The sequence below is a fragment of the Alosa alosa genome, chromosome 3, assembly GCF_017589495.1.
Source record: "Alosa alosa isolate M-15738 ecotype Scorff River chromosome 3, AALO_Geno_1.1, whole genome shotgun sequence".
NCBI classification, from domain to species: Eukaryota; Metazoa; Chordata; class Actinopteri; order Clupeiformes; family Clupeidae; genus Alosa; species Alosa alosa.
Window position 1 is genome coordinate 26,133,938 of NC_063191.1, and position 22,901 is coordinate 26,156,838.

The 22,901-nt window shown below is 41.3% G+C and overlaps 1 protein-coding gene and 1 long non-coding RNA gene across 18 annotated transcripts in view; one reads left to right on the forward strand and one right to left on the reverse strand.

The window, feature by feature from the left end:
- Positions 1-68: 68 nt before the first annotated feature.
- Positions 69-22,901, reverse strand: part of neb (nebulin) — a 63,171-nt gene continuing 40,338 nt past the window's right edge. For 5 of the 17 annotated variants that reach the window (XM_048239597.1, XM_048239610.1, XM_048239608.1 and 2 more), the window contains 44 exons: positions 22,654-22,761; positions 22,429-22,536; positions 22,210-22,317; positions 21,837-21,941; positions 21,552-21,656; positions 21,274-21,372; positions 21,048-21,152; positions 20,734-20,943; positions 20,510-20,614; positions 20,315-20,419; positions 20,093-20,197; positions 19,878-19,982; positions 19,529-19,633; positions 18,483-18,587; positions 17,184-17,285; positions 16,964-17,071; positions 16,760-16,864; positions 16,511-16,615; positions 16,248-16,352; positions 15,920-16,024; positions 15,672-15,782; positions 15,423-15,533; positions 15,044-15,145; positions 14,797-14,901; positions 14,205-14,291; positions 12,935-13,048; positions 12,703-12,807; positions 11,866-11,970; positions 11,078-11,182; positions 10,434-10,544; positions 9,470-9,580; positions 8,821-8,934; positions 8,623-8,727; positions 8,020-8,124; positions 7,564-7,668; positions 4,937-5,029; positions 4,372-4,464; positions 3,638-3,730; positions 3,083-3,190; positions 2,657-2,843; positions 2,250-2,342; positions 1,662-1,805; positions 1,358-1,461; positions 69-1,031 (listed from right to left, as the gene is read on the reverse strand). In XM_048239597.1, coding sequence (XP_048095554.1) covers positions 858-1,031; positions 1,358-1,461; positions 1,662-1,805; positions 2,250-2,342; positions 2,657-2,843; positions 3,083-3,190; positions 3,638-3,730; positions 4,372-4,464; positions 4,937-5,029; positions 7,564-7,668; positions 8,020-8,124; positions 8,623-8,727; positions 8,821-8,934; positions 9,470-9,580; positions 10,434-10,544; positions 11,078-11,182; positions 11,866-11,970; positions 12,703-12,807; positions 12,935-13,048; positions 14,205-14,291; positions 14,797-14,901; positions 15,044-15,145; positions 15,423-15,533; positions 15,672-15,782; positions 15,920-16,024; positions 16,248-16,352; positions 16,511-16,615; positions 16,760-16,864; positions 16,964-17,071; positions 17,184-17,285; positions 18,483-18,587; positions 19,529-19,633; positions 19,878-19,982; positions 20,093-20,197; positions 20,315-20,419; positions 20,510-20,614; positions 20,734-20,943; positions 21,048-21,152; positions 21,274-21,372; positions 21,552-21,656; positions 21,837-21,941; positions 22,210-22,317; positions 22,429-22,536; positions 22,654-22,761 — 4,893 coding nt within the window. In that variant the 3' untranslated portion in view covers positions 69-857. Of the gene's footprint in view, positions 1,032-1,357; positions 1,462-1,661; positions 1,806-2,249; positions 2,343-2,656; positions 2,844-3,082; positions 3,191-3,637; positions 3,731-4,371; positions 4,465-4,936; positions 5,030-7,563; positions 7,669-8,019; positions 8,125-8,622; positions 8,728-8,820; positions 8,935-9,469; positions 9,581-10,433; positions 10,545-11,077; positions 11,183-11,865; positions 11,971-12,702; positions 12,808-12,934; positions 13,049-14,204; positions 14,292-14,796; positions 14,902-15,043; positions 15,146-15,422; positions 15,534-15,671; positions 15,783-15,919; positions 16,025-16,247; positions 16,353-16,510; positions 16,616-16,759; positions 16,865-16,963; positions 17,072-17,183; positions 17,286-18,482; positions 18,588-19,081; positions 19,184-19,528; positions 19,634-19,877; positions 19,983-20,092; positions 20,198-20,314; positions 20,420-20,509; positions 20,615-20,733; positions 20,944-21,047; positions 21,153-21,273; positions 21,373-21,551; positions 21,657-21,836; positions 21,942-22,209; positions 22,318-22,428; positions 22,537-22,653; positions 22,762-22,901 lie in introns of all 17 variants that reach the window. The other 12 variants (XM_048239595.1, XM_048239596.1, XM_048239600.1 and 9 more) reach the window with 12 other exon arrangements.
- On the forward strand, positions 3,154-9,634 carry LOC125292367. The gene is made up of 4 exons (XR_007193167.1): positions 3,154-3,240; positions 5,649-5,760; positions 6,018-6,129; positions 9,563-9,634. It is a non-coding gene; the product is annotated as an uncharacterized LOC125292367 (long non-coding RNA).

The following is a 22,901-nucleotide window of genomic DNA, read 5'->3' on the forward strand; positions in this document are numbered from 1 at the left end:
TTGTCATCACAAACTGTAACACAGCAACATTATCACTGGCCAACAATAGATGGGACAACACAAATATATATTGCAGAAGCCTGGTGTGCTTTATTAGCTACTGATTCAAGGTATACCACTTCCATGCCCTAACACCAAGGGAATCGGAAGAAACAAAACACACATGCAAGTAACGGCCAGCCTACAGCAGTGGAGGGAAGAGGCTCGTCTTATACAACTGTTCAGCACAGGTTTGCGTTTCAAGAGGGAAGGATGGTGTCTCCTCGGAGTTTGTATTTTCTCACATTTTTTACAGTGAACCCGACATCACCTTTCAGTTGATGTTCAGTGTTCATTTACAAAAAAATGAAATGTCTTTTCAGATTATGCTTTCCCATGAGGGGAAAGGTGCATAGTACATTACGCCCATTCTTTCTCTTACAACTTTACAATTCTTGTGAAGTCTTCAAGGAATATCACATTTGACAGTGAGTCAGTGTTGTATGCATTTTACAAAAATACTGGGCTCTCAGTCAATTCATACTTTTGTGTTATAATACTACAGTAAAATATAAATAATCCTACAGTGGTCTGTCATATACGGGTGTGTTTATTACAGTTTTAGCATTTTAAAATCTCATAATACATCCACAGGGGAAGGGGAGACAGGCAAACAAGCCTGCATTAACAAATAACTTCAGACATACTTAACATACTCAACAACTAAGCCTATCCACTAAACAAGTAACATTTGATGAAGGAAGCCTTGGATGTTAGTTTCTTTTTTTCTGTTCTTTTTTTTAAATTAATTTTACCCAGTGAATGAGTACTACGCTCACTCCAGGAGGGAGACAAGGAGGAGGGCTCTGGACTTGTCTTTAGATGGCTTCCACGTAGTTGGCTGGCAGCATGCCGGTCTTGCCAGTACGCTGCACTGTTCCGTACATCCAGCCCTCGTCAATGGACTGAACGTTCACGATGACATCACCATCCTTGAAGGACACCTCATCGGTGTCAGCGGCACCGTAATCGTACAGGGCACGAACAGTTTTCTGTGAAAGAACAACAAAATCGGACCATTATCAGGGATAATAAAGGGATATGCCATTCACTAGTTCTCTTCACCAAGTAGGTAGAGGCTGCTTCAAACTACAGGTAAAACATGAGTAGAATGAGGTACTGGGGGTATTTCAAGTATGTGGGTGAGTGAAATCAGAAGTGGCAAACCTAAAAGACTAAGACTAAAAGATGGAAGGTTTGTGGCTTTATTTGGGAGGCTAATTATCATTTAAGAGTTAATTTACCCAGGTTTGTTACTAAGCCATGTGCTTGGACTGACCCCTTTGGTGTTGAGGTTTTGTGTTTTGGATGTACTCACGCCAGTGGTGGAGGGGTGTGATGGGATAGAGGACACTGTAGTCTGCTGGGTGGCCACTGATGATGACCTCTGCTGAAGCTCAACAGTCTTGGCCTGCTGGTAACCTGCATAGGGCACAGTCAAACCAATAGTTTAACACTACTTCGCTCAGATGCCTGTTTAATCTGTATTATGAGGTAATGGTAACCTGAACGTTTTTTTTTTTTTAAGTATCATTTGCCTGTGCACAAAAGTTGTTGTTAGATGGTGGTTGATGGTTATCAGTCTGACCAGTTTGACCAAACTGATCAGTTTCAGAGCTTACCTATCGATGAGGCAGCTATATTGTTGCTGTAGAGGGACATGTGCTGGTCCTGTTCACCTGACAACTCCGACCTCTCTTCACCCATTCCACCGCTCATGGCACTAGTGGAGCGAGAGTGCTCCTTGCTGCGACGCTGGGCTTGAACTAGAGGGAGAGGTCAGAGGTCACAGTAAAGTCAAATCTAGATTCCATTCACATTAGAGTGCTGAGGGACGTGCTTTTGACACTAAATGTGTGTTTATAAATGCAGCCCTACTGTAAGATACTATAGTGTTACCTGATAGATACTATCTACCTGAAGGTACTATATGTGTACTATATGTGTAGGCAGGGGTTAAAGTGTGTGTGTGTGTGGGGGTTGGGGGTTTGAATATATACTTTCATACCGACGACATAGCGAGATGATATTGTAGTGTACAGAGGTGACCAAGAAGCTAGCAATTCTTGTCCAAAAAGTATTGCTACACCATGATACTCAATATGTTGTCCAATGGTGAGTCATTCTTCCCTGTTGCACCGACACTGGATTTTAGGGTTTCCCCACCTGCCAAATCCCACTTTAACCACTGGTTATAGGGTATTTCTCACCTGACATCATATGCAGACTCCTGGACTGGATGTTGTCCTCGGCTGGGTCATAATCAAAGACAGAGCCAGGGTTTGTGCGCCACACACGGAGGTCTGTTGGAGATGTACAAAAACAAGTGTCCAGGAATACTATATACAACTCATGTATTCTCATGTGTACATGAGTAAAATCGAAAGTGATTTCTGACCTTGGTATGCATTTTATCGTTACTATATCAGTGTCTATGTATGGTGTGGCAGGGAAACTAAACAACTTTTTAACACTGGCATAGCTTGAGCATGGGCAATTGGGCATGTAACAGAAGATTTTCCTCAGTGGGTGCACTGTGCACATATAGTAGAGGTTGACCAGAGTCTGGCCTGTTCTCACGTTTGCATGTGAGTGTGTGCGGAGGGAGAGAGCTTACCTGTGATGGTCTCCTGGTCGTGCTCTTCGGCACGCCTTCTCTCCATCTCCACAACTCGTCTCTGGATGCCACGGTAGTTGATGTCACTGAAGTCCTGAGTGTTCTTCTTCACGCGTTCAGTCACTGGGTCACTCACAGTGGGTGTGAAGCTTCCCTTGCTCTTCTCAAAGTCCTGGTGGTATCTGACCTGTTGGACCACATATTTAAGATTGTTTGCACACCTGGGTTTCGGAGGTAGTCAACATAGTACCTGCTTTCATAATTGAATACATGGTAAATACAAAAAAAAAACATATTTTAATACAGTATAACAGTATTGTTTTCTAAAATGTAATAATAATCATCGTTTTTTTATTATTATTCAGTCAAGATGATGAAGATAAACGTGAACACATCCTAAAACTTGTACTTGACAGCTCAACTCACCCCAGAGATAATGCGCTGTGTCTCTTTCACGCGCCTAAACTCAGGAGTGTCCAGCACGAAGGCGGCTTTGCCCTGCACCTGCTTACGGAAGCTGTCAGAGTACAGCACCTGAGCAACAGGAGAGAACCGCACAAACAAGACGTCAGAGACAGCACCAGGTAGGCCTACTTGAAGCAGTCCCACTCAAGTGTATAAGTTAAGAAACGGTGGAAACGCCAAGAGGGAAATGGACAGAAATGACAACACGATAAACTAGGGTGTTATTGTGATCTCAGACATATGAATTAGCATGGTTTCCTAAACCGTCAAAGGGGCTGAATTAATGTGTGTCCCATGCTGGGAGGTAGCCTAGGACACGGGTCAGGTGGCAACGGATGAAAATGGACTTTTACACAGGTAAACTTTAGCAATAGTATTCAATACAATGTTATGTTTAAACTGAGCGATGGAGAGTTAATGTTATTAGCCTTCTAAGCAAGAGGGGAGTTAGAAAGTTTAGGTGACTAGCTAACACGCTAGTTCTAGCACGCCAGCACACGTCCCGCTGAGGAGTACCGAGCTAATGTGTTCTTGGTTCCGTTTCACCCGCTCCATCTCTGGAGTGAAAACCACAGACGTTCCTTTGGCCGAGAGGTCCTTATACAAAACCTGGAGTGGAGAAGGACAGTGGCCCATGGGAGGGGCAGTCAGACAACATGCATAACAGGCGCACTGTAGCCCAGGCCCTTGACATTCTTGCTTTTGATAGCATGACCATCAATAATCATGACCATCATTAACAAAGATGGCAATGGGCCCAAGACAAGAGGGATACAGTTGAAACACTGGAGACAAAGTAGGCTGTTGGGGGTTGATTTCAATAAGGGGTTTCTTAACAAAAATAATCTTTGGGGTAAAGGGTAAATACAAATACAAAAAAAAAAAAAAAAAAAAATCAAATCGTGGAATGTTTACACTTGCACACATCACTATGTCAGGACCTAGTTTGGATTAATGAAGTGGATTTGGTTGAGGAGGATGGGTAGATCGATGGATAGGTAGCCTAGGTACATTATGATGAGAGGAGGTTACATCTCACCATAGTGAAAGAAAGGCCACACAAAACTCAAATGGTTACTACTTCTTTTTGCCTCTGTAGTGATGACTGGGTTAAGGATGGAGAGAGGATGGGAAATAAGGTAGAGTCACCAGTAAGAACCAGTGAGAATGGCTTTGGGAGGGAATAGATGGAATGAAGGTTAATAGGAAAGGGGTCACTCGATAATTAACCCCCTCAGTGGTTCCACTACCGAGCTGATGTTCTTCTGGGTCTCCCGGACTCGCTTCACCTCTGGGAGGTCCGGTATGGCTGTGCCTTGACCCAAGGAATCCTTGTACTTTATCTACAATCCGATTCAGTTCCATGCAGAGAGGGATTGGCAAGAGTCACAACAGAAACGTATAAGGCAAACGTCATACTCAGTGACAACAGAAACGCACAAGGCACACATGGTCAAACTGCAACAGGACAATGAACACTGAAAACAACACTCAACACAACAATAGATAACAAAGACACAACACCCAGAAATAAATTGATTAAATGTCCTTAAATGTTATGTAAGACAACTATTATGTCTTTAAATTATTAATTTAAATTGGTTACACTGTTGCACAGCATTTTCTGTTACAAGATCCACCGGTTAGAATTCTCACCTCCAACACAAACACAATAGTAGTGTTGAGTTGCGATTTGGAAATGGGGTTAAGGGAATATTATTAACCCAGTTGGGTTTTCTTCACAAAATGTTACAAAAGGGGATGTTCAGTGGGACGGGGCAGGGGCAGGGGGAAAATTGGCACTCTGAACTGTACCGTGCTAATAGTTTGCTGATTGCGTTTAACTCTCTCCATCTCTGGGGTCTCAGAGATTGATGTTCCTCCTCCCAAATCCTCCTTGTAACGAATCTTTCAAAAAGTAAAAGCAAGATGGCAACAAAGAACGATTTCAAAAATGTCACAAACAAGAAAAAATGTGTTGTCTTACCCTTAAGATGTGGTAAACAAATAAAAAAATAATAAAAAGTTAAAAACTGAAAAAGAAAAACATTTGTTTGAACACAAATGGCCAAACAAATTTGTTTAAAAAAAAAGTATGATCAAAAATGTTAATCTCAAAACCACAGAGGAAATTAGGAGGGGGAAAATAAATTTGATAATAATTGTTAACAGTTCCCAGGATTTATGGAGTTTATGGAATTTGATGAGGTAGTACTTGGAGTTCATACTGGTAAAAATACCTGAATCAAGGTCAGTCCATTGCCCATTGTGGAAAGTTATGAGAGAACAAGTTAAAGTAATATGATGGTTTCACTATGTTTTAGGGGATGATGAAGTGAAAAAAAATCAAGATGGTCATGAATTGCCCATTGTGGAGAGTTACAAGGGAATGTAGAGCCATATGTGGCTGCACTATGTTTTAGGGGATGATGGAGTAACATGGTAGTTACTGGGGTAGGTCTCTAGAAACTAGCAAATACTACCGAACTGATGTTCTTCTGGGTCTCTCGGACCCTTTTCACCTCAGGGAGATCCGGTATGGATGTACCTTGCCCCAGAGAGTCTTTGTACTTTGTCTACAGCACCAATCAGTTCAGCACAAATTAAAAAGGCAACAGGAGAAATCATCAACATGACAGGTACCGACATGAGTGACACCATCACCAGTTTAAAAATGTATACAGGAAAAAAAGACTTATCTTGACAAAAAAAAAATCAAGATGGTCATGAATTGCCCATTGTGGAGAGTTACAAGGGAATGTAGAGCCATATGTGGCTGCACTATGTTTTAGGGGATGATGGAGTAACATGGTAGTTACTGGGGTAGGTCTCTAGAAACTAGCGAATACTACCGAACTGATGTTCTTCTGGGTCTCTCGGACCCTTTTCACCTCAGGGAGATCCGGTATGGATGTACCTTGCCCCAGAGAGTCTTTGTACTTTGTCTACAGCACCAATCAGTTCAGCACAAATTAAAAAGGCAACAGGAGAAATCATTAACATGACAGGTACCGACATAAGTGACACCATCACCTGTTTAAAAATGTATACAGGAAACAAAGACTTATCTTGACAAAAATGAATCAAGATGGTCATGAATTGCCATTGTGGAGAGTTACAAGGGAATGTAGAGCCACATGTGGCTGCACTGTGTTTTAGGGGATGATGGAGTAACATGGTAGTTACTGGGGTAGGTCTCTATGGAAACTGGAGAATACTACCGAACTGATGTTCTTCTGGGTCTCTCGGACCCTTTTCACCTCAGGGAGATCCGGTATGGATGTACCTTGCCCCAGAGAGTCTTTGTACTTTGTCTACAGCCCCAATCAGTTCAGCACAAATTAAAAAGGCAACAGGAGAAATCATCAACATGACACGAACCAACCTGTACTGTGACACCATCACCACTTAAAAATTATTTGTAAACCTGTACACAGAACTGTGTAGTCCATCACAATTTAAGAATAGTTCCTTTCGGGCTTTGAATAATGTTTTCCCCCAAGATTAAACTACAAGTAGAATGCACAATGACATTACATCTTTACATGATGGTACAGAAGAACCACTGTTTACACATAATTACCGGAATGTATGACAAAAAAAAGATCCTTTATGAAGTCTTAATTAAAAAGCTGATGTATGTCATTTGTTATAGCATCGAAGCTCTGAAGGTTTATACTATTAATTAATGGATTGCGAATGAATAACCTCACAAAATTAGTATAAACACCGGTACGGCAGAATGGTAATTAAATGTGACTGCATTATCCTTGGGAAAGAGAGATTATGTTTAGGCATGGGGAGGGACTGTGGAGAGTTGCTGGGTATATGGCGGATGAGAATAGCGTCACACCAGAATGTACCGTGCTAATAGTTTGCTGATTGCGTTTGACTCTCTCCATCTCTGGGGTCTCAGAGATTGCTGTTCCTCCTCCTAAATCATCCTTGTAAAGAATCTTTAACATGTGGACGGGTGAGAGCAGCAACACATAAAATAAAGTCAGGGTGGTTTGCTTTGTTTTTGTCTGGGAAGGCCCCTCAGACAAAGTTTTGCACCATTTAAACAGAAAACATTGACTTAAGACATAAATGTGAGACACACACAAAGACACACATTTCACACATTTAAACATGTACACACTTCAACCAAAGCTGGTCAGTAGTCCATAGAAGAACTCACACAGAAGACAAAACATCATAATTTAGTTGTTCTAAAGGTTAACACTAGTGTTTTAAACAAGAATGTAAGAGCTATAATCTGTATAGGCCTGTACAACATTTGTAGTTATCTTCATATTTGTTAATTACTAAAGCTGTTAATTTGCAAAAGCTGTGAGAAAAGAATCACAAAAAATCAAGAAAGTGTAAGAAAAAATGAGGAAAAATTACATGGTTAGAAAAACTAAAAAAAGAGGCAAAAAATACTTATGAGCAGCAAGTACCGAGCTGAAATTCTTTGTATTTTCTTTAACACGAAGCATTTCGGGCGTCTCCACTACTGCTGAAACTTTGCCCTTACTGTTTTTAAGGTCAGTCTGGTACTGAAGCTACAGAGAAAGAAAAAGACATGGGCAGTTAAAAATGCTTCACAGGAAAAAAAAGGTAATAAGAAAAAAAAAGTAAAAATAAATTAACTCTGGGATTTAATGTTTGATGCATATTTAAAATGTTATTTCATATACAAAAATATATCTGAAAGATTGGATTTGTTTAAATTACCCATAGATTGAAACCTAAGATGTGAGTTGAGACAAAACTGAAAGCAACACGGGACAGTAGGCTTCGAGAATTGAACGGAGGCACATTACATGGCATGACATTACAAAACAAGAAGACGTTTGACTGAAAAGACACCAAAGACGTGGGCAACAGACAGGGCTTATGAAGACGACACTTACAGTGCTGAAGTTCTTCTGGTTCTCACGCACTCTCTGCATCTCAGGAGTGTCCATGACGGGCACATAGTGAGACATGGTTCTTTCAGCTTCCTCTTTGTACTTTTTCTGTTGGGTGATTACACTCGTAAGGGAAACAATCACACCAATATACCAGTGTAGTAGGGGTGTAAAGGTACACATATTTGTACCAAACTGGTTATGTGCAGGACGTTAGGTTCAATACAGATGCGTACCAAATGTACCAAATGCAGTCTTTAACAGTAGTTAACAGTTGGCTTTTTGGCTTGCGGACCATGTTTCAAATTCAAGTTCCCACACATATATATATTAAGTAGCGGGCCATATGTCAGTTTAGTCAATTAACGTCAAAAACATTTGACATTTGACACCTTTTTGAACCATTACTTCAAAACCAAGGTACACTCCGAACTGTGATTGTTATATTTACACCCCTACAGTGTATGCAACATTTTAAAGTAACTTAAAACTATGTTCAGCTCCGGCTTTCAGACAGAGAAGGCTGTTTTGTCTTTTGTAAAATGATAATAAAGGGACAAATTCGGTATGGTATGTAGTGTTAGTAGTGCAATAAGACTCACTTACCTGGCTAACAATGTTTCTGATTTGCTGAGCGTGGATAATGTCGGGGGTGTCGATCACAGTTGTGTAGATAGAACGATCCCTATCAGCGACCTGCTTGTACTTGGTCTAAGATGGCACATACAGAAACATCACGAGTCAGTCCCAAATCCCAAATCATACCAGGTGGCATGCAAGTTATATGATATCTTTGTGACAAACCTGACTGAGGATATCAGTAGCATTTCTGGCCCTCATGAAGTCTGGAGTGTCTGTAGCCAAAGCCAACATTCCTTTGCCCTTGATCTCCTCTTCCAAAGACTTCTTGTACACTCTCTGCAACCCCCAGAAAGTATTATTTTTATTACTGATGTTGAAAATGACACCACAAACAGACATTAACAATTCTATCTTGCAGTGAAATAATTTACTGTAAAATACTATGAATAGATTACTCTGTAGTGTGAGCTACAAAAGCAACAATATGTCACACCTTGGTTTAGGTTACCATGGTTAGGACATGTAAACACAACAGAAATCCGTAGGATAATAAAGAAAACTGTGTTACGGAGGAGTTATGTGACTTGGAGAGTCCAGTTACATCTGTAAGGCAAAGTCATGTTTAGTGGGAATAAGACAGTTTTTTTGTCATCATACTTCATTAAACTGGTAACGGCAGCAGAGGATCCTTCATAAGGTTTTGTATGTTAGTGACGTCAGGAAGAATTAGTAGTACACACCAAAAGGACAAGGTATCATTAAATTGAAGCAATCGCCTGTTAGTATAGCAGCTAAGCTAGAAGGAAGGGATTGGAAAGGAGGAAATCATGTAGAGGAGTATCACAAATCTCCAGTCGACCTGCAGACCTACCTCGTTCAGGATCTGAGTAGCATTCTTTGCCCTCAGCATTTCCGGAGTTTCCTCCAGTACTGTAAGCCCTTTACCCTTCACCCCTTCCTCTAGATCCTTTCTGTACTCTTTCTACATGGCGGAGAAGAACAAGAGAGACTGCAGAGAGACATACAGCAGGACACACACAAACTGCGCAGTAACGCCAGCGGATAGCAGAGTACTGCTCATCCTCAGGACAGGACACAATTACACCAAGCCTCCCTTCAACCAGTGCAGTTTCTTTTAGTCCAAATCAATTAAAATGGGGTCTGATCTGTTTTAGATCTTTCAGATGGAATTAACTTAGATTTACAGTAGTAAAAAAACATTATATAAGATTATATATACATTATATTTGTATTTAATAATATTTCATGATGGAAGGAAGGTATTGGTGAATTAGGTAAGCAACCTGATAAAATGTGATACATCTTTTATCAGACATTTTGACAAAAGACAAAAAATACATCACCGCTCTTTGTTGAAAAAATAAAACAAAAGGTTTGGGATTTAATGAGAACAATATGAAATGTTACCACGATCCAATAATAACTTAACTGCTCCTGGCAACAGGACAGTCCTTTACAAGCCAAAACCAAGACAGTGTTATTTCACACACAAACTACGCAGGTTATGGAAGGGTGGGTGATGTTTGAGGTCAAATAAGTCAAAAATAGACGACGAGAACAAAAAAAACAACAATAAAACACTAAAACACCTACAGTACGACACAATCGGAAGCTATGAAACAGGGAGGAATTAATTGGTGTATTATCATAGGTAGGTGAATCATGCAGGCTTACTACTTAAGGGGTGTAGAGTGACTTAACGTTTCCCAAAGAAAAGCACTCAGTAGATTAAGAAGAGGAGGTGATGGTGGTGGTCTTAGTATGATTACCAGGGTCGGGAAGAGGACAAGAGTATGAAAAGGCCCAACCATTACCTCGCTAGCTATTTTGGTGGCATGTCTGACATGTAACATGGCCGGGGTGATCTCCAGGCCTGACAGGTTCTTGCCCTTCACGGATTCCTCATAGTCCTTCCTATAGTCTTTCTATATTCGCCGTGAGAATCAAAGAGGCAGAGTCACAACACATTGTGCCTTGACGACTCACCCAGTTGTACTTAAGAGAGGTGGAAACATTTCAAGATATCCACTCAACATATAGTGACAGTCTAGGTGTTTTAGGGTCGAGTGTTGTTAAAATATATTTTACCTGTTGTGGATGACATATCTCCAGAATTACTTATATATTACACAAACAGACGATACATGGCAACATAATTACATATACTTGTTAGGTAGGATGCACATATACATTGCAAGCCACATACTCTACCTTGCCTTTGGATCCAGAGAGCAAATATTGACCCAATAACTTACATAAATGCACAGTTTTACTCACAGTGGTATCCATCTGCAAGCTATGACTTTTTCCTGTCATTGTATTTTTTACATTTATATTCACACTTAACAGTTTTCTGAGGTTTACACAAGCCACAGAGTAAACTTCCACAGAGCGTGGAACAAAGGAATGTTATTTACCCAACCAGTGTTCTCTGGAAGCGTCAGAATTCTGTATTTACCTGGCTCTGCATGTGCTGGGCCTCCTTAGCGGTCACATACGTGGGGGTTTCAAAGTCCAGCATGGCCTTGCCTTTCTCCTTCTCATACTTCTCCTTGTACTTGACCTGCCATCACAGATATTGCCATACATTACTCAGTAGACACTAACGTGAAAGAAGGTGCTGCTGCAGGTTAGGTACAATAAAATATATAGGGATACACAGGGATGTGTTTGTTTCCAATTATGGCTCAAATAATTGTGTTTTAAACAATTGTGTCATGGTGTCAGTGCAAAATGATACCATATTGGCATACTGGCACAATATGAACATCACTCTGCATTCAGGGTGCACCATAGACCTTACTGCCGTCTACATTGGAGCCATAAACACAGAAAATAGCACACTAATCACACAATGCAGTGCAATTCTAAAAAGACCTTTCCCCCAGTTAGATGGAACATTATTACAGTGAAAAGGAGAGCAACATAATGTACACTGCTGGCTCCAGCCTTAATGACGTGGGGAAAGGTTTTACTGTCAACATAAAACTGCCTCGCATAACCCTGCAGACCACTCTCTCCAGTAAAACAACTTTTACAGGACAACCAAACCCAAACAAATAAAAACAATAACAAACACTAGACAAACACATCCATCAGCCCCGGGAGGGTAGGATGGCGAAGGACCTGAGAGATGAGAAGGTCTTGGACTTTTCACCTCTCTCACACACACACGTGAGGGAAGTAGTTCTGGCGTTGTCGGCAGGATAGGCTTGGAGGACCCCTCACTGACACGGTCTGACTTACGTGACTCTGCAGTTCAGATGCCTCTTTGAGGTGAAGCTGTTCAGGTGTGTCAGGGATCATAAGGTAGTGACCCTTACTCTCCTCAAACTTCTTCTTGTATCGGTACTGAGAGGGAACGCCCGATAAAACAGCTCAGTATCAATACCAATATCAATATACAAAGCCTTCTCACACCCATTTCAAAAAGGTAATCAAAACATCAAGAAAAAAAGGAAAGAACAAAAATTAAAATAGTAAAGATAAAAAAGGACAAAAATTAAAAATATTAAAAGGCATACAACTGATATTGTTTTTTGTTGTTTTTTTTTTAAATTAAAGTAAAACGAAGTAATACATACTTTAGGCTTAATTTGTACTATATTTATGGAAAAAGTTAAACAAAAATATTACAAAAGTGCAGACAAGAAAGAATGACAAAGATGTTTGGTAAGGAAAAAGGTGTTAAAAAGAGGCTTCGTTATATGAAGAAAGGGTGTAGAAATCTAACAGCATTTGAAGTTAGAGGTTAAAGTAGATGCTACTCTAGTACTTAGATCAGAGATGGATGGGAAAAAAATGTTGTTACTGACCAGGCTAAAATCCAGTATGTGAGAAAGGCAAGGGTCACTACCGCATGATGCTCCTGCAGAATTAGGTGTCAAGGATGTAATAAATGAGGTTCAGGAAAAAAGAAAAAGACACAAGTGGCGAGCCATGGCATGAGATGGCCATTTGTGGTAGAGTGAGGAGGAGGAGGGATATTACATGACGGGAGGCAAGAGTATGTGGAGGTTAAAATGGAGGGAAAAGAAAAAGTGAGGGAGGTTAGCGGGTGGGGGGAGGTTATGGATGTCTTACATCACTGGACAGTTTGCTGGTGCTAAGGTTGTGCTGCATGGACAGGGATTCAGCCATGTCAGTCACAGGCTTGTGGATCTTCTTCAGGTCACGCTTATACTTCACCTATGAACAGCAAAAGCAAAGACACACACACACACACAAATAGATATATGATGGATTTGTCATTTGAATATGCTTATGGGGTAAATAAAAAATAAATTTTCATTGAATTATCAATTGTCAAATTTACCTCGCTTGCAAGAGTATTTGCATCCTTAAGAGTTTTATAAATCTTGCTCTCTTTCATGTCATACTGTGGCCTCTGTCCTTTCATTTCCTTGTCAAACTTCTCCTTGTACTTCACCTGGGAAGGAACACCCATTAAAATGTAAGTAACAATCACAGTAATAATTTTATATACCGGTAGCTGGCGAGCAAAATATTACAAAATATGTGTTTATGTTCTCTTGATGAGCATGCTTTTACCAATAGTGAAATAAGGCTTTGGACGGGGTCATATCATTAATTGACAGAAACATGCATTGCCAGTTGGAACTAGTGCCATAACAGATGATCTTGAAAGGCCTGAATAGCTCTTTCAGTACTGATTGATTATGCAATGATCCCAAGTGGCAAAAATGTCTATATAGAATGTATGTATTATGTGTATAATTTGTTGAACAAGCTTTTTAAACAAAGCAGCAAAGACGTCTTGAAGGAGACTCCATTTCTGTGGAGAAATACTCTGGGTTGGTAAAAGGGAAAAATAATGTCAATTAACATCAAGCAAGGGTTGCCTGAGAACTGTGCAGATCCAAAAATAAAAACTGGAAAAACACCACAGGCCAAGAGTGTGTACAATTTGTATGGTCAACTATGCCACCTAGAGTGGAATTGGAGCTGTAGCAAATTTCTAAAGATCTGTTTTAGGCAGATCTGCAGAGTTCTCAGCTTGAGTACATGAGTAATACGAAAGATGCAAGACACCAACAATTTATAGCATTCAGACAGGGACGATAACGGAGTTCATGTCATGGTGGCTCAAACATGGTAAAATGTGTTGATACTGTTGAAGACAGGATGTTGTTTTGTGAAAAAGGGAATAATAAAAAATAAGAAAGAGCATTAGGAGGCTTTACTACAAAGCATTGCTTGACACAGAAGCAACTTTGGCAAAAAAAAATACGAAAAAATGAAAATGAAAAAGGCAACAACAACAAAGAAGACTAGGATAGGACACGGGTAGGTTGTGGGTGGGAATATGTAGAAAGTCCTGTAGACAAAAATTATGTCAAAAAATGAAAAATCTTTTCTGTATGTCCTGTTTTTTGTAATATACTTGCGTATCCTGTTTTTGTTTGTATATTTGTTTATTTTCTCAGTTTGTGATTGAAATTATGCTTGTGCATGCTACAAGAAATCAATCAGTCAGTCAGAGAAGCAGAAACAGGAAGTGACGGGAACAGACAGAGAGGAAAAATGGCAGCCCTCTGCCCCATGGGCACAGGGCACCTCCTTACATCACTAGTCAGGGCACTCATTTTCTTAATGTGGCGCATCTGGGGGGTGTCAATGGAGGCGATTCCATGGAGGCTTGGCCTATCCTCCTACAAAGTGCAGTGGGAAGTCAGGGGTGAGCAGTGAAGGGAGGCACAGGAAGAAGAGGGAGAGGGGGGGGGGGGGGAGGAAGCATGGGATGAATATGAAGGGATGGGGAATAGGAGGGAGGGATCACATAAAACAGGTACAAGGACAGGTTAAAGGGGAATGATGTCAAAGGAAAGGATATTACAGCTGGTCGAATGGGTTTTAGACACTTAGGGTTAACATGGACCGCTCTGGACATGGAGATTAATGGGGATTAAAGGGTGGCTGGACAAGCTCTGCTGAAGCACTGAAGGAATAGGGGAGTACTACTACTGCTGCTACTGCTTGGCAGTGCAATACTATGGCAACACAGACCGCACCTTGCAACAATAATTCGAAAAACTATCAGTGGTGACTGATGGGGGGGGCAGTAAGCAACCTATTGTCTCATACATTTGCTGCATTTAACGACAATAGCAGATATCACATGAGCAATGTAGCGAGTTCCAGATGAGGTAACAGTACCGTGCTAGTCAACTTGGACACTTCTGTGGCCAGGGCAATGTCAGGGCGGTAAGACAGAGACCCTCCGCGGCTTGCCTCCTGACGAGCCTTGTCACGATAGCCAACCTGTAAACACAGGGACAGGGACACCACACTAACCAATGAGATTTCACTTCCTACTGGTATTTACTGTGTAGATGTTGTTAATGTGTGGTGCAGTAGTGAAGTATATGCATTTGGTGGGTTCATGTGTTCAAGAGCTTCTCACATCGCTTATGAGCTTAGCAGCCTGAGTGGCCTTCCTGATGTCTGGGCGGTCTGCCACTGGGGTGTAATGCAGCTTTTCCTTGGCTTGTTGCTTGTATGCAATCTGCAAAAAGAGAGGTGAAAAAGAAATCACTGATCTACCACTTGACCACAACGGCTTTGTTGGATCAGACCCTTGTGTAGACCTCAGACCTCTGGAACAAATGCCAAAGATCGTCATAGTGTACCTGGAATCAGTATTAGTGTTACATGATGTCAAGACCAAAATGCCTGACTGAAACTCACTGTCCAGTTGACTGCTAGTCTGTAATTTCAGTACAGTAAGTGGATGGCAAATAAATAACACCTCTAATGTGCTGGACTGTAGGAGTGTAACTCACGTTGCTCTGGTTCTTGGCCACGTCCATGGCATGCAGAACATCAGGAGGAAGTATCATTGCATTGTACTTGGACTTGCCCTTATCCTGCTCGAACTTCTTCTTGTACAGTTTCTGTTGGGACATTGGAGGGTTTGTTTTAGGGTATGGGCAAAAATATAAAAAATATAAAAAATATCTCAATCATACGAAATGTTGTAGACAAAAAGGAGATGTTCAAGAAATGATTATGCTTGAGAAGGATTGCAGTACCCCGCTTTGCATTTTGGCCATCTCCTTGCTGTGAACGGTCTCACGAGTCTGGGGCAGGGTTGTGAAGGAACCAGACTGTTGGTCCTTTTTGCTGGCCTCTTTGTATTTACTCTGAAAGACAAAATAAGAGCAGCATTATGGGCACTGTGCTAACACCTGCCATGTTCAAACTGTTCAATGTGTGATGCTTGAATGAACAAATGAATGAATGAAAAGATTAATGAATAGATGGATGGATGAATTCCCACCTCGGAGACGAGAGTAGCCACTGATTTAGCATGAAGAATCTGTGGAGTGTCCAGAACAGCCCTGTAGTGTCCCTTAGCTTCCTCATACTTCTGCTTGTATTTCACCTGTAAAGAAGTAGAGAGAGGGAGAGGAACATAGACATACAGTAGATTGTTAGCAAGCTCATCCTCACTGCAGCAGGGGGCATGTGTTATCTTTCACACATTGGTGGTGGTTAGTGAGGTCCAACCCTTCACGGTGAAGCGCTTTGAGTGTCGAGAAAAGCGATATATAAATGTAACGTGTTGTTGTTGTCTTTCAGTCTTTGAACAAGGCACAATGACTCACATTACTGTACATCTCTGTATTCTTCTTAGCCAGTTCTGTCAACTTGTCCTCTGGAACTGCAATCACACAGCCCTTGAGACTCTCCTTGTCATACTTGTAATCAATCTGTGTGGATAAGAAGGTAATCACGGTGAAATCAAATTGCAGAACTTCACAATTAAAAGATAAAACAAGACAAAGAGATGAAGCAATTTGAAATTGAACTGCTGTCCATGTGTTCATATAGACAATGTAATGGACTTGCAAAGGAGAGGTTGACTCACATCACTCTGCTGGAGCTGGTTCCTGGCATGGTAGAGGAAGTCAGGCCTGTCAGCGGTCCAGATCCACTTCATCTTGTTGGCTTCATACTTCTTCTTGTAGGTAAGCTAAAAGGGAGTGGAAGGATGTGGATAAGTGTTAGGGTTTAGGTGTTCAGAAGAGAACGGGGTAGAAAATACCCTCTGAGACAAACCCCAACCCCCCCCCAAACACTCACACACACAAAATTGGTAGACGGAAGGACCACATACATTGCTGATGTTCTTGTAGGCCTCCTTGGCAGCACGGATGTCGAAGGCATCTGGATCCATGGTGATATGGGTCTTGTTCTTCTCATAGACTTCCTTATACTTCAGCTGTTTTTTGAAAGGAAATCGTGCTTAACAGAAAACGTTGGCTGGCGGATCTGTAATTTTTTTTTTTCAGAAGATGAGTGAAGTTAAAGGTAGACTTACGTCGCTGGTGATCTCCTTGACTCTCTTCATGTGATGGTTCAGAGGAGTATCATGGGGCAAAGTGTAGCCCCTAGCTTTGTTCTTGTTATACTCCATCTTGTAAACAATCTAAAAATGAATTGATACGGAAAAATGTCACCACTGGTTTCACACAACCGCAATAGCTTAGTTATCCATATTGAGTCACCAACAAATGGCATCAGTACAACTGGGCACTCACATCGCTGATCTGCTTTCTGCGCTTGTGGACCTGGTGCTCAGGGGTGTCCAGCACTGGGGTGAACTTGTCCTTGGCACGCTCATACTGCTCCCTGTACTTCCACTGAGGGAAGGGGGGGTGGAATAAATAGCAAAGTTAGAAACATGTATAGGGGCTCATGTGTATTTACAATAAAGACTGATTTTTATTTTTTTTTATCTTTAATATTCGGTATTTGAATATAGTTTATGAATATATCAATATATCAATCAAATATATCAATATATAAATCAAATATCAATATATAAATCATATTCATGCCAGTGTGTACTGTAACTGTAATGTGGAAAAACTGCAAACAATACTGTTTACATCAACAAATACATATATCGATGTATAGGTATTGTTGATGTATATTGTGTCAATTTATATAAGTTCACACAATATACAGGAAACACAGAGACAACATATTAGTAAAGTGGAAGAATTACTTTAACAGAATTAATGGAGAGCATTCACAGGCTTAACTGCTAAACAAGTATACAAACAGCAATATGTGAGTACATGCGGTACACACTTGTGCAACATAAGTCGGAGGTTGAAAGCAACTTCGGGCGACATTACACAGAACTACACTTTTGACAGAGACTTTTTACCATTACGGAGTCTGGAAGAACTAGAGTTCCATGAAAGAATTTCCATTCAGCTAACTGAAAAAAATCTAAATTCCATGTGTAGGTCATTACATTGTCCTTACTATACATTTCTATGAGCAAAATAAAATTATAGCAACTACATTGTCTACTAGTACTTACTATTAGTGAACTTCTGATTGGAAATATTACTCTCTAAATAAGACAAATATATATTTATCCTTATATATTACTTTTACTACTTAACACATTACAATACTTACTGTAATGTTACTTAAACAAAAGGAGAAGTGGATTCTATATATTGTATGTAAACCTCTCAAAACGTGAATGTGCAGTTGAATCGTTGCTTTCATCAACAAAATCCTCCATATCACGCAGGTAAGCCTCTGAAAAGAGGCTCTCAAAACTACTTGGGGAGACTTCGCTATCAGGGAAGGTTGTGGGGGTTTTAAGAAGCAAGGGTGTGGATGGGTGGAAAAATAGTGGGAAGGTGATGATGTGGTGATGAACTAGTTAAGGTTGTCATATCATAAGTGGAGTTACGGGGTGGGGTAAGGAATGGAGGCATGGATCTCTGAACTAAGGAAGAGGTGGTGGGAGCAGGGGGTCAGCTACCTAAGGGGGGGTGGTACAGTCTCATCCACGGGGCAAGCCGCGACATTACCTTACTCCACATGCTGGAGTTAAAGATGGCCCCCAGGATGTCAGGGCGGAGCAGCTCGTTGCAGCCACTCTTGAGCAGCTCCTTGGCCCTGGACTTATACTTAGACTGTCCGAAACAAAGACAGAGACACAGACACCACAGTTCATGCAGAGGTTGGAGACAGGATAGAGGGAGGAAAGAGAGCGGTTGGGGTCAGAGATGAGCTCCTGGGAACTAAGCTTCCCTCCCAGACTTGATCTATGGGCTCCAGGGATACATCTTGATCAGAAGTTTTAACAGATACCATTTATTTGTTTTATTTTTGGGGGGGGAACCTATTGTTTTGCGATGTCAGTGTAGCGACAAACTGAATGGAGTGAGTTGGAGGGCTGTCATCTGGAGCACATAGATCAAGGGGCACACTTAATAATCCATAGTGGACCATAGTGACCCAATGGGAGACCTAGATTACAGAAAGAGAAAGGGACGTGAAACGTTGAACATCGATGCCATGCAGCCGCAACATCCAGCGGATGTTCGACGGCCTCATGCCAGGCTGTGGGTTGGGTTTGGTCGGGCCTGGTGATTGGCCGTGTGGAGACAGGAGCTCGTGGCTGTACCTGTCTCAGCTTCAGAGCCTCCTTAGCCTGGATGTTTCTAGGGTCGTCGAGAATATAGGTGTACTTATCCTTGGACTTCTCATAAGCGGCTCTGTAGGACCTCTGCTCAAAACGTCAAATGATAGTTAAAGACAACTGCCAAGAGTTTTGACTGCGCATTCCTGCTACACCGGAAGGGATATACAGGACTTAACAAAATAGATATTTGAACAAAAAAGGAAGCAATACAAGAACAGAAATCCATGATCAATCAGTCAGTGTTAACAATTCCGCTTAACATTGCCTTCTTTACCTTTAGACCTGAGTCCAAAGCAGCATTATAAGACATAAACAGAAATAATACATATTATATATATACACAATGTGATTGTAATAATATATAAAAATATTATTTTTATAAAATGTAGAAATAGAGACATATTTTTTGGCATGCTTCCGGTTACTTACATCGTTGGCGAGAATTGAAGCATTCTTGGCGGCCTCGAAGAATGGTGAGTCACAGGTGTACTTGAAGTTACCTCTGTTTTTCTCAAATGATGCTTTGTACAGCCTCTGTTAGTTAGGGGGGAGAATGGGGAGTATAAGGAAAATATTTGTTGCTTTTACTAAAACCTGATTAAAGCAATACTAATCTGAAAACTACAGTAATGGCGAACAGTAGTGTTGCTGTAGTACTGCATTCTCAAAATATTTTATTTTACGTTGTGTTATAAATGAGCTTTATTGCAAAAGGATTTTATTTTTTTCAAAACTTTTAAATGCAGACACAGGATAAGGGCACCTATTGAAATTTTACCTCGCTGTAGAGAGTCTTGTTCTTTTCTGCTTGTACCATCTCAGGTCTGTCCCACACATAGCAACCAATGCCCTTGATCCAGTCCAGGTCCTCTTTGTACTTGAGCTTAAGATTGAGAGAAAACACACATGTGATGTGCACCATTCACAACAGGAAGAGATCCTCAGGAAAATATGAGTGACCGTCGTTTATGTGGGTTAGGCTGTGATACTCACATCACTGATGCAATCGGTGACCACCCTGCTGTGGAAGAACTCGGGACGGTCTGGGATGGACTTCCAGGTTCCCAGAGTACTGATGTACTTCTCTCTGTACTTGACCTGTTTCACACAGGGAAAGAGAAGTGACTCCATGTGGTGATCACAGCCATTATATCTTTTTTTATTTTTTTAGTGGAAGCCCCTCTCCCTCAGATCCCCAGGTGGCTGTATACTGACCTCACTGATGTCATCTCTGACTCTCTTGGCACAGAGAATGTCCAGAGCATCCTTGGTTGGGTGGTAGTGTCCCTTGGACAGCTCGAAGGTCTCCTTGTAGCGCAGCTGTGTTGGTCAAGCATAATCGTGTGAGGCTCAATTACGTGACGTGGAATGATGACACAAGGCTGGGAGGCTGGGCGGTGTTTTACTTACGTCACTGGACTGCAGGTAGGCTTTCTTGGCACGAACCAGCATGGGGGTGTCATGGATGGCAGTGTACCTGTGCTTCATCTTCTCATACTGATCCTTGTACTTGGTCTAGAATAGAAGGAAAACAAATGTTAAAGTAAATGACCATTAACACAAACAAGTGGTTTACAATTAGAAGTGGTATAAAGCTTCAGTCAGCAGTACATGATGATGAAGAGCAGTCCTACCTCACTCATCATCACTTTCATCTGTCTGGCATGGACAATGGTGGGAGTGTTTGTCTCAGGAGTGAAGAAGGCTCTCTCCTTGGAGGCGACTTCGGTGTACTGGTACTGGTTGTTCAGTTTCTGGGCCCATTTGGCTCTCTGGAAATCCACACTGTCTAAAGTGTTGGTGCACTTGCTCATCTCCTGTTTGCTTTGCGCTTTGTAGATCAACTAGGAGAGAAGATTAAAAAAAAATGTGTTAAACTAAAAACTGAGGGAAAAATTGTCTGTGTGCATGTGATTCATGTATATGTGATCTCAAAGGTCTAACTTACATTGCTCATGTGGGTCTTCAGCTCGGACACACGCTGGTACTCCGGGGTGTCCAACACCACAGAGAAGTTGGTATAGTTCTTCTTGGCTTCAACTGCATAGTTGTTCTAGAGAGAGACAGGGGGGAAAAGAAATGAGAGAGAAACAAAATTGGATACATAAAAAAATCAGAGGTTATGTGAAAAAAAACAAACATTTGAAAGAGAAAGTGGAGCAGAAAGAAGTTACCCTGAACTTGGTGTACTCGCGAATGCGGGTCATCTCAGGAGAGTCTGCCATGAAGCAGCCGATACCCCGCAGCCAGAGCAGATCCTCTTTGTACCTGAGCTGTGGACACACACACACACACACACACACACACACACACACACACACACACACACACACACACACGGACATTGGACCACACTGTTAAACAGTACTCCAAACAGATGCACATCAATGACACCAGAAAATTGGCACGTCTGGGACATTTTTACTCTCCATGTATTTGTGTCAACACTTACCTCACTGTTGATCTCGTTGACATGGAAGCAGTGCATGATCTGAGGGGTGATGGGCATGGGAATGTGCTGGCCTCTAATGGCAAGGAACTTCTCCTTGTAGCACAGCTGCAGAAGAAAAAAAAACATAACAAACTCATTCCAGTGTCTCAACACACATTTCAGCAGAAGCTAAGAAATGCTTAGGTAAAAACAAAAAAAGAGCAGCTTTTTATGTGTTAATTGATATTTTTGTTTTGCTCGGTTTTGTTCTTTGGAAGAATGGGGATAAAGATGACAGTCACGTACATCACTGATGTTTTCCTGGTTGGCCTTGACTTGCAGGGTTTCTGGTGTGTCGTAGATGGGGTGGATTTTGTCCTTTGTCTTCTCATATTTCTCGCGGTACAGACGCTGTGAGGGAATGTAAAGACGATGAAAATGAGTTACAAAAAATATCCAGACTTCCGTCTGTGTGCACTCATGGTTATTCTTAGAGGCATGTGCATAATGGATTATTAACATGATAGATAGTTAAAGCTTATCATTGATAATTGGCATTATATGTTCTAATGATCTCATTTCTAACTAACTTCTAGGTCAATGAAAACTTAATCTGTAACTGTAATCTGAAATGGGAGATACTAACTTAAGCCCTTCAAAACAACCATTTGAATCTTACGTCATTGGTGATCTTGTTGGCGTTTCTGATGGTTACAAAGTGGACACCCTCAGGGTCCAGGGAGTAGCCTGTGGCCTTGGTTTGGTCGTGTTTCAGTTTGTATCTCACCTGTACAAATCAGATCGAAGAACACAAAATCACATTCATTCAAAAAGGGCTGTTTTCCCCCTGTTGTACAGTAGGAGGGAGCGAGCAGGACAAGCTTGTGGTCTCACTCACATCGCTGCAGTTGAGAGAAGTGGCCTTGGCATGTTTGATGGCAGGAGTGTCGTAGGGAAGCTCATAGCCCTTCGCCATGGCACTCTTGCTTTCCTCTTTGTAGAGGTTCTAAGGTGGAACACAAAGGAAAAGACAAAAGAGAATGCTCACACACAATACGTGTAGCACTGACCAGGATATCCATTCAGAATGCATCTATGCGTTTCTACGCATTCATTTTCTTACATCACTCTGGATGTACTGATTGAGGCGAGCTCTCTCTGTATCAACGGTGACTGCGGGAGAGGTGAATTGTCCTTTGACATTGGTGGCGTAGTCGTGACGGTAGTTGAGCTGAGGGAGAAGAGAGAAAAAATCATAGTGTGAGACAACATCTGTGAAAAATCTGACCATAAAGAAATAACAATTCTTGAATGATGATTAGCTGTTTTTGGAGTCAGTTACTGGTGAATGTGTTACCTACTGGATTGTAC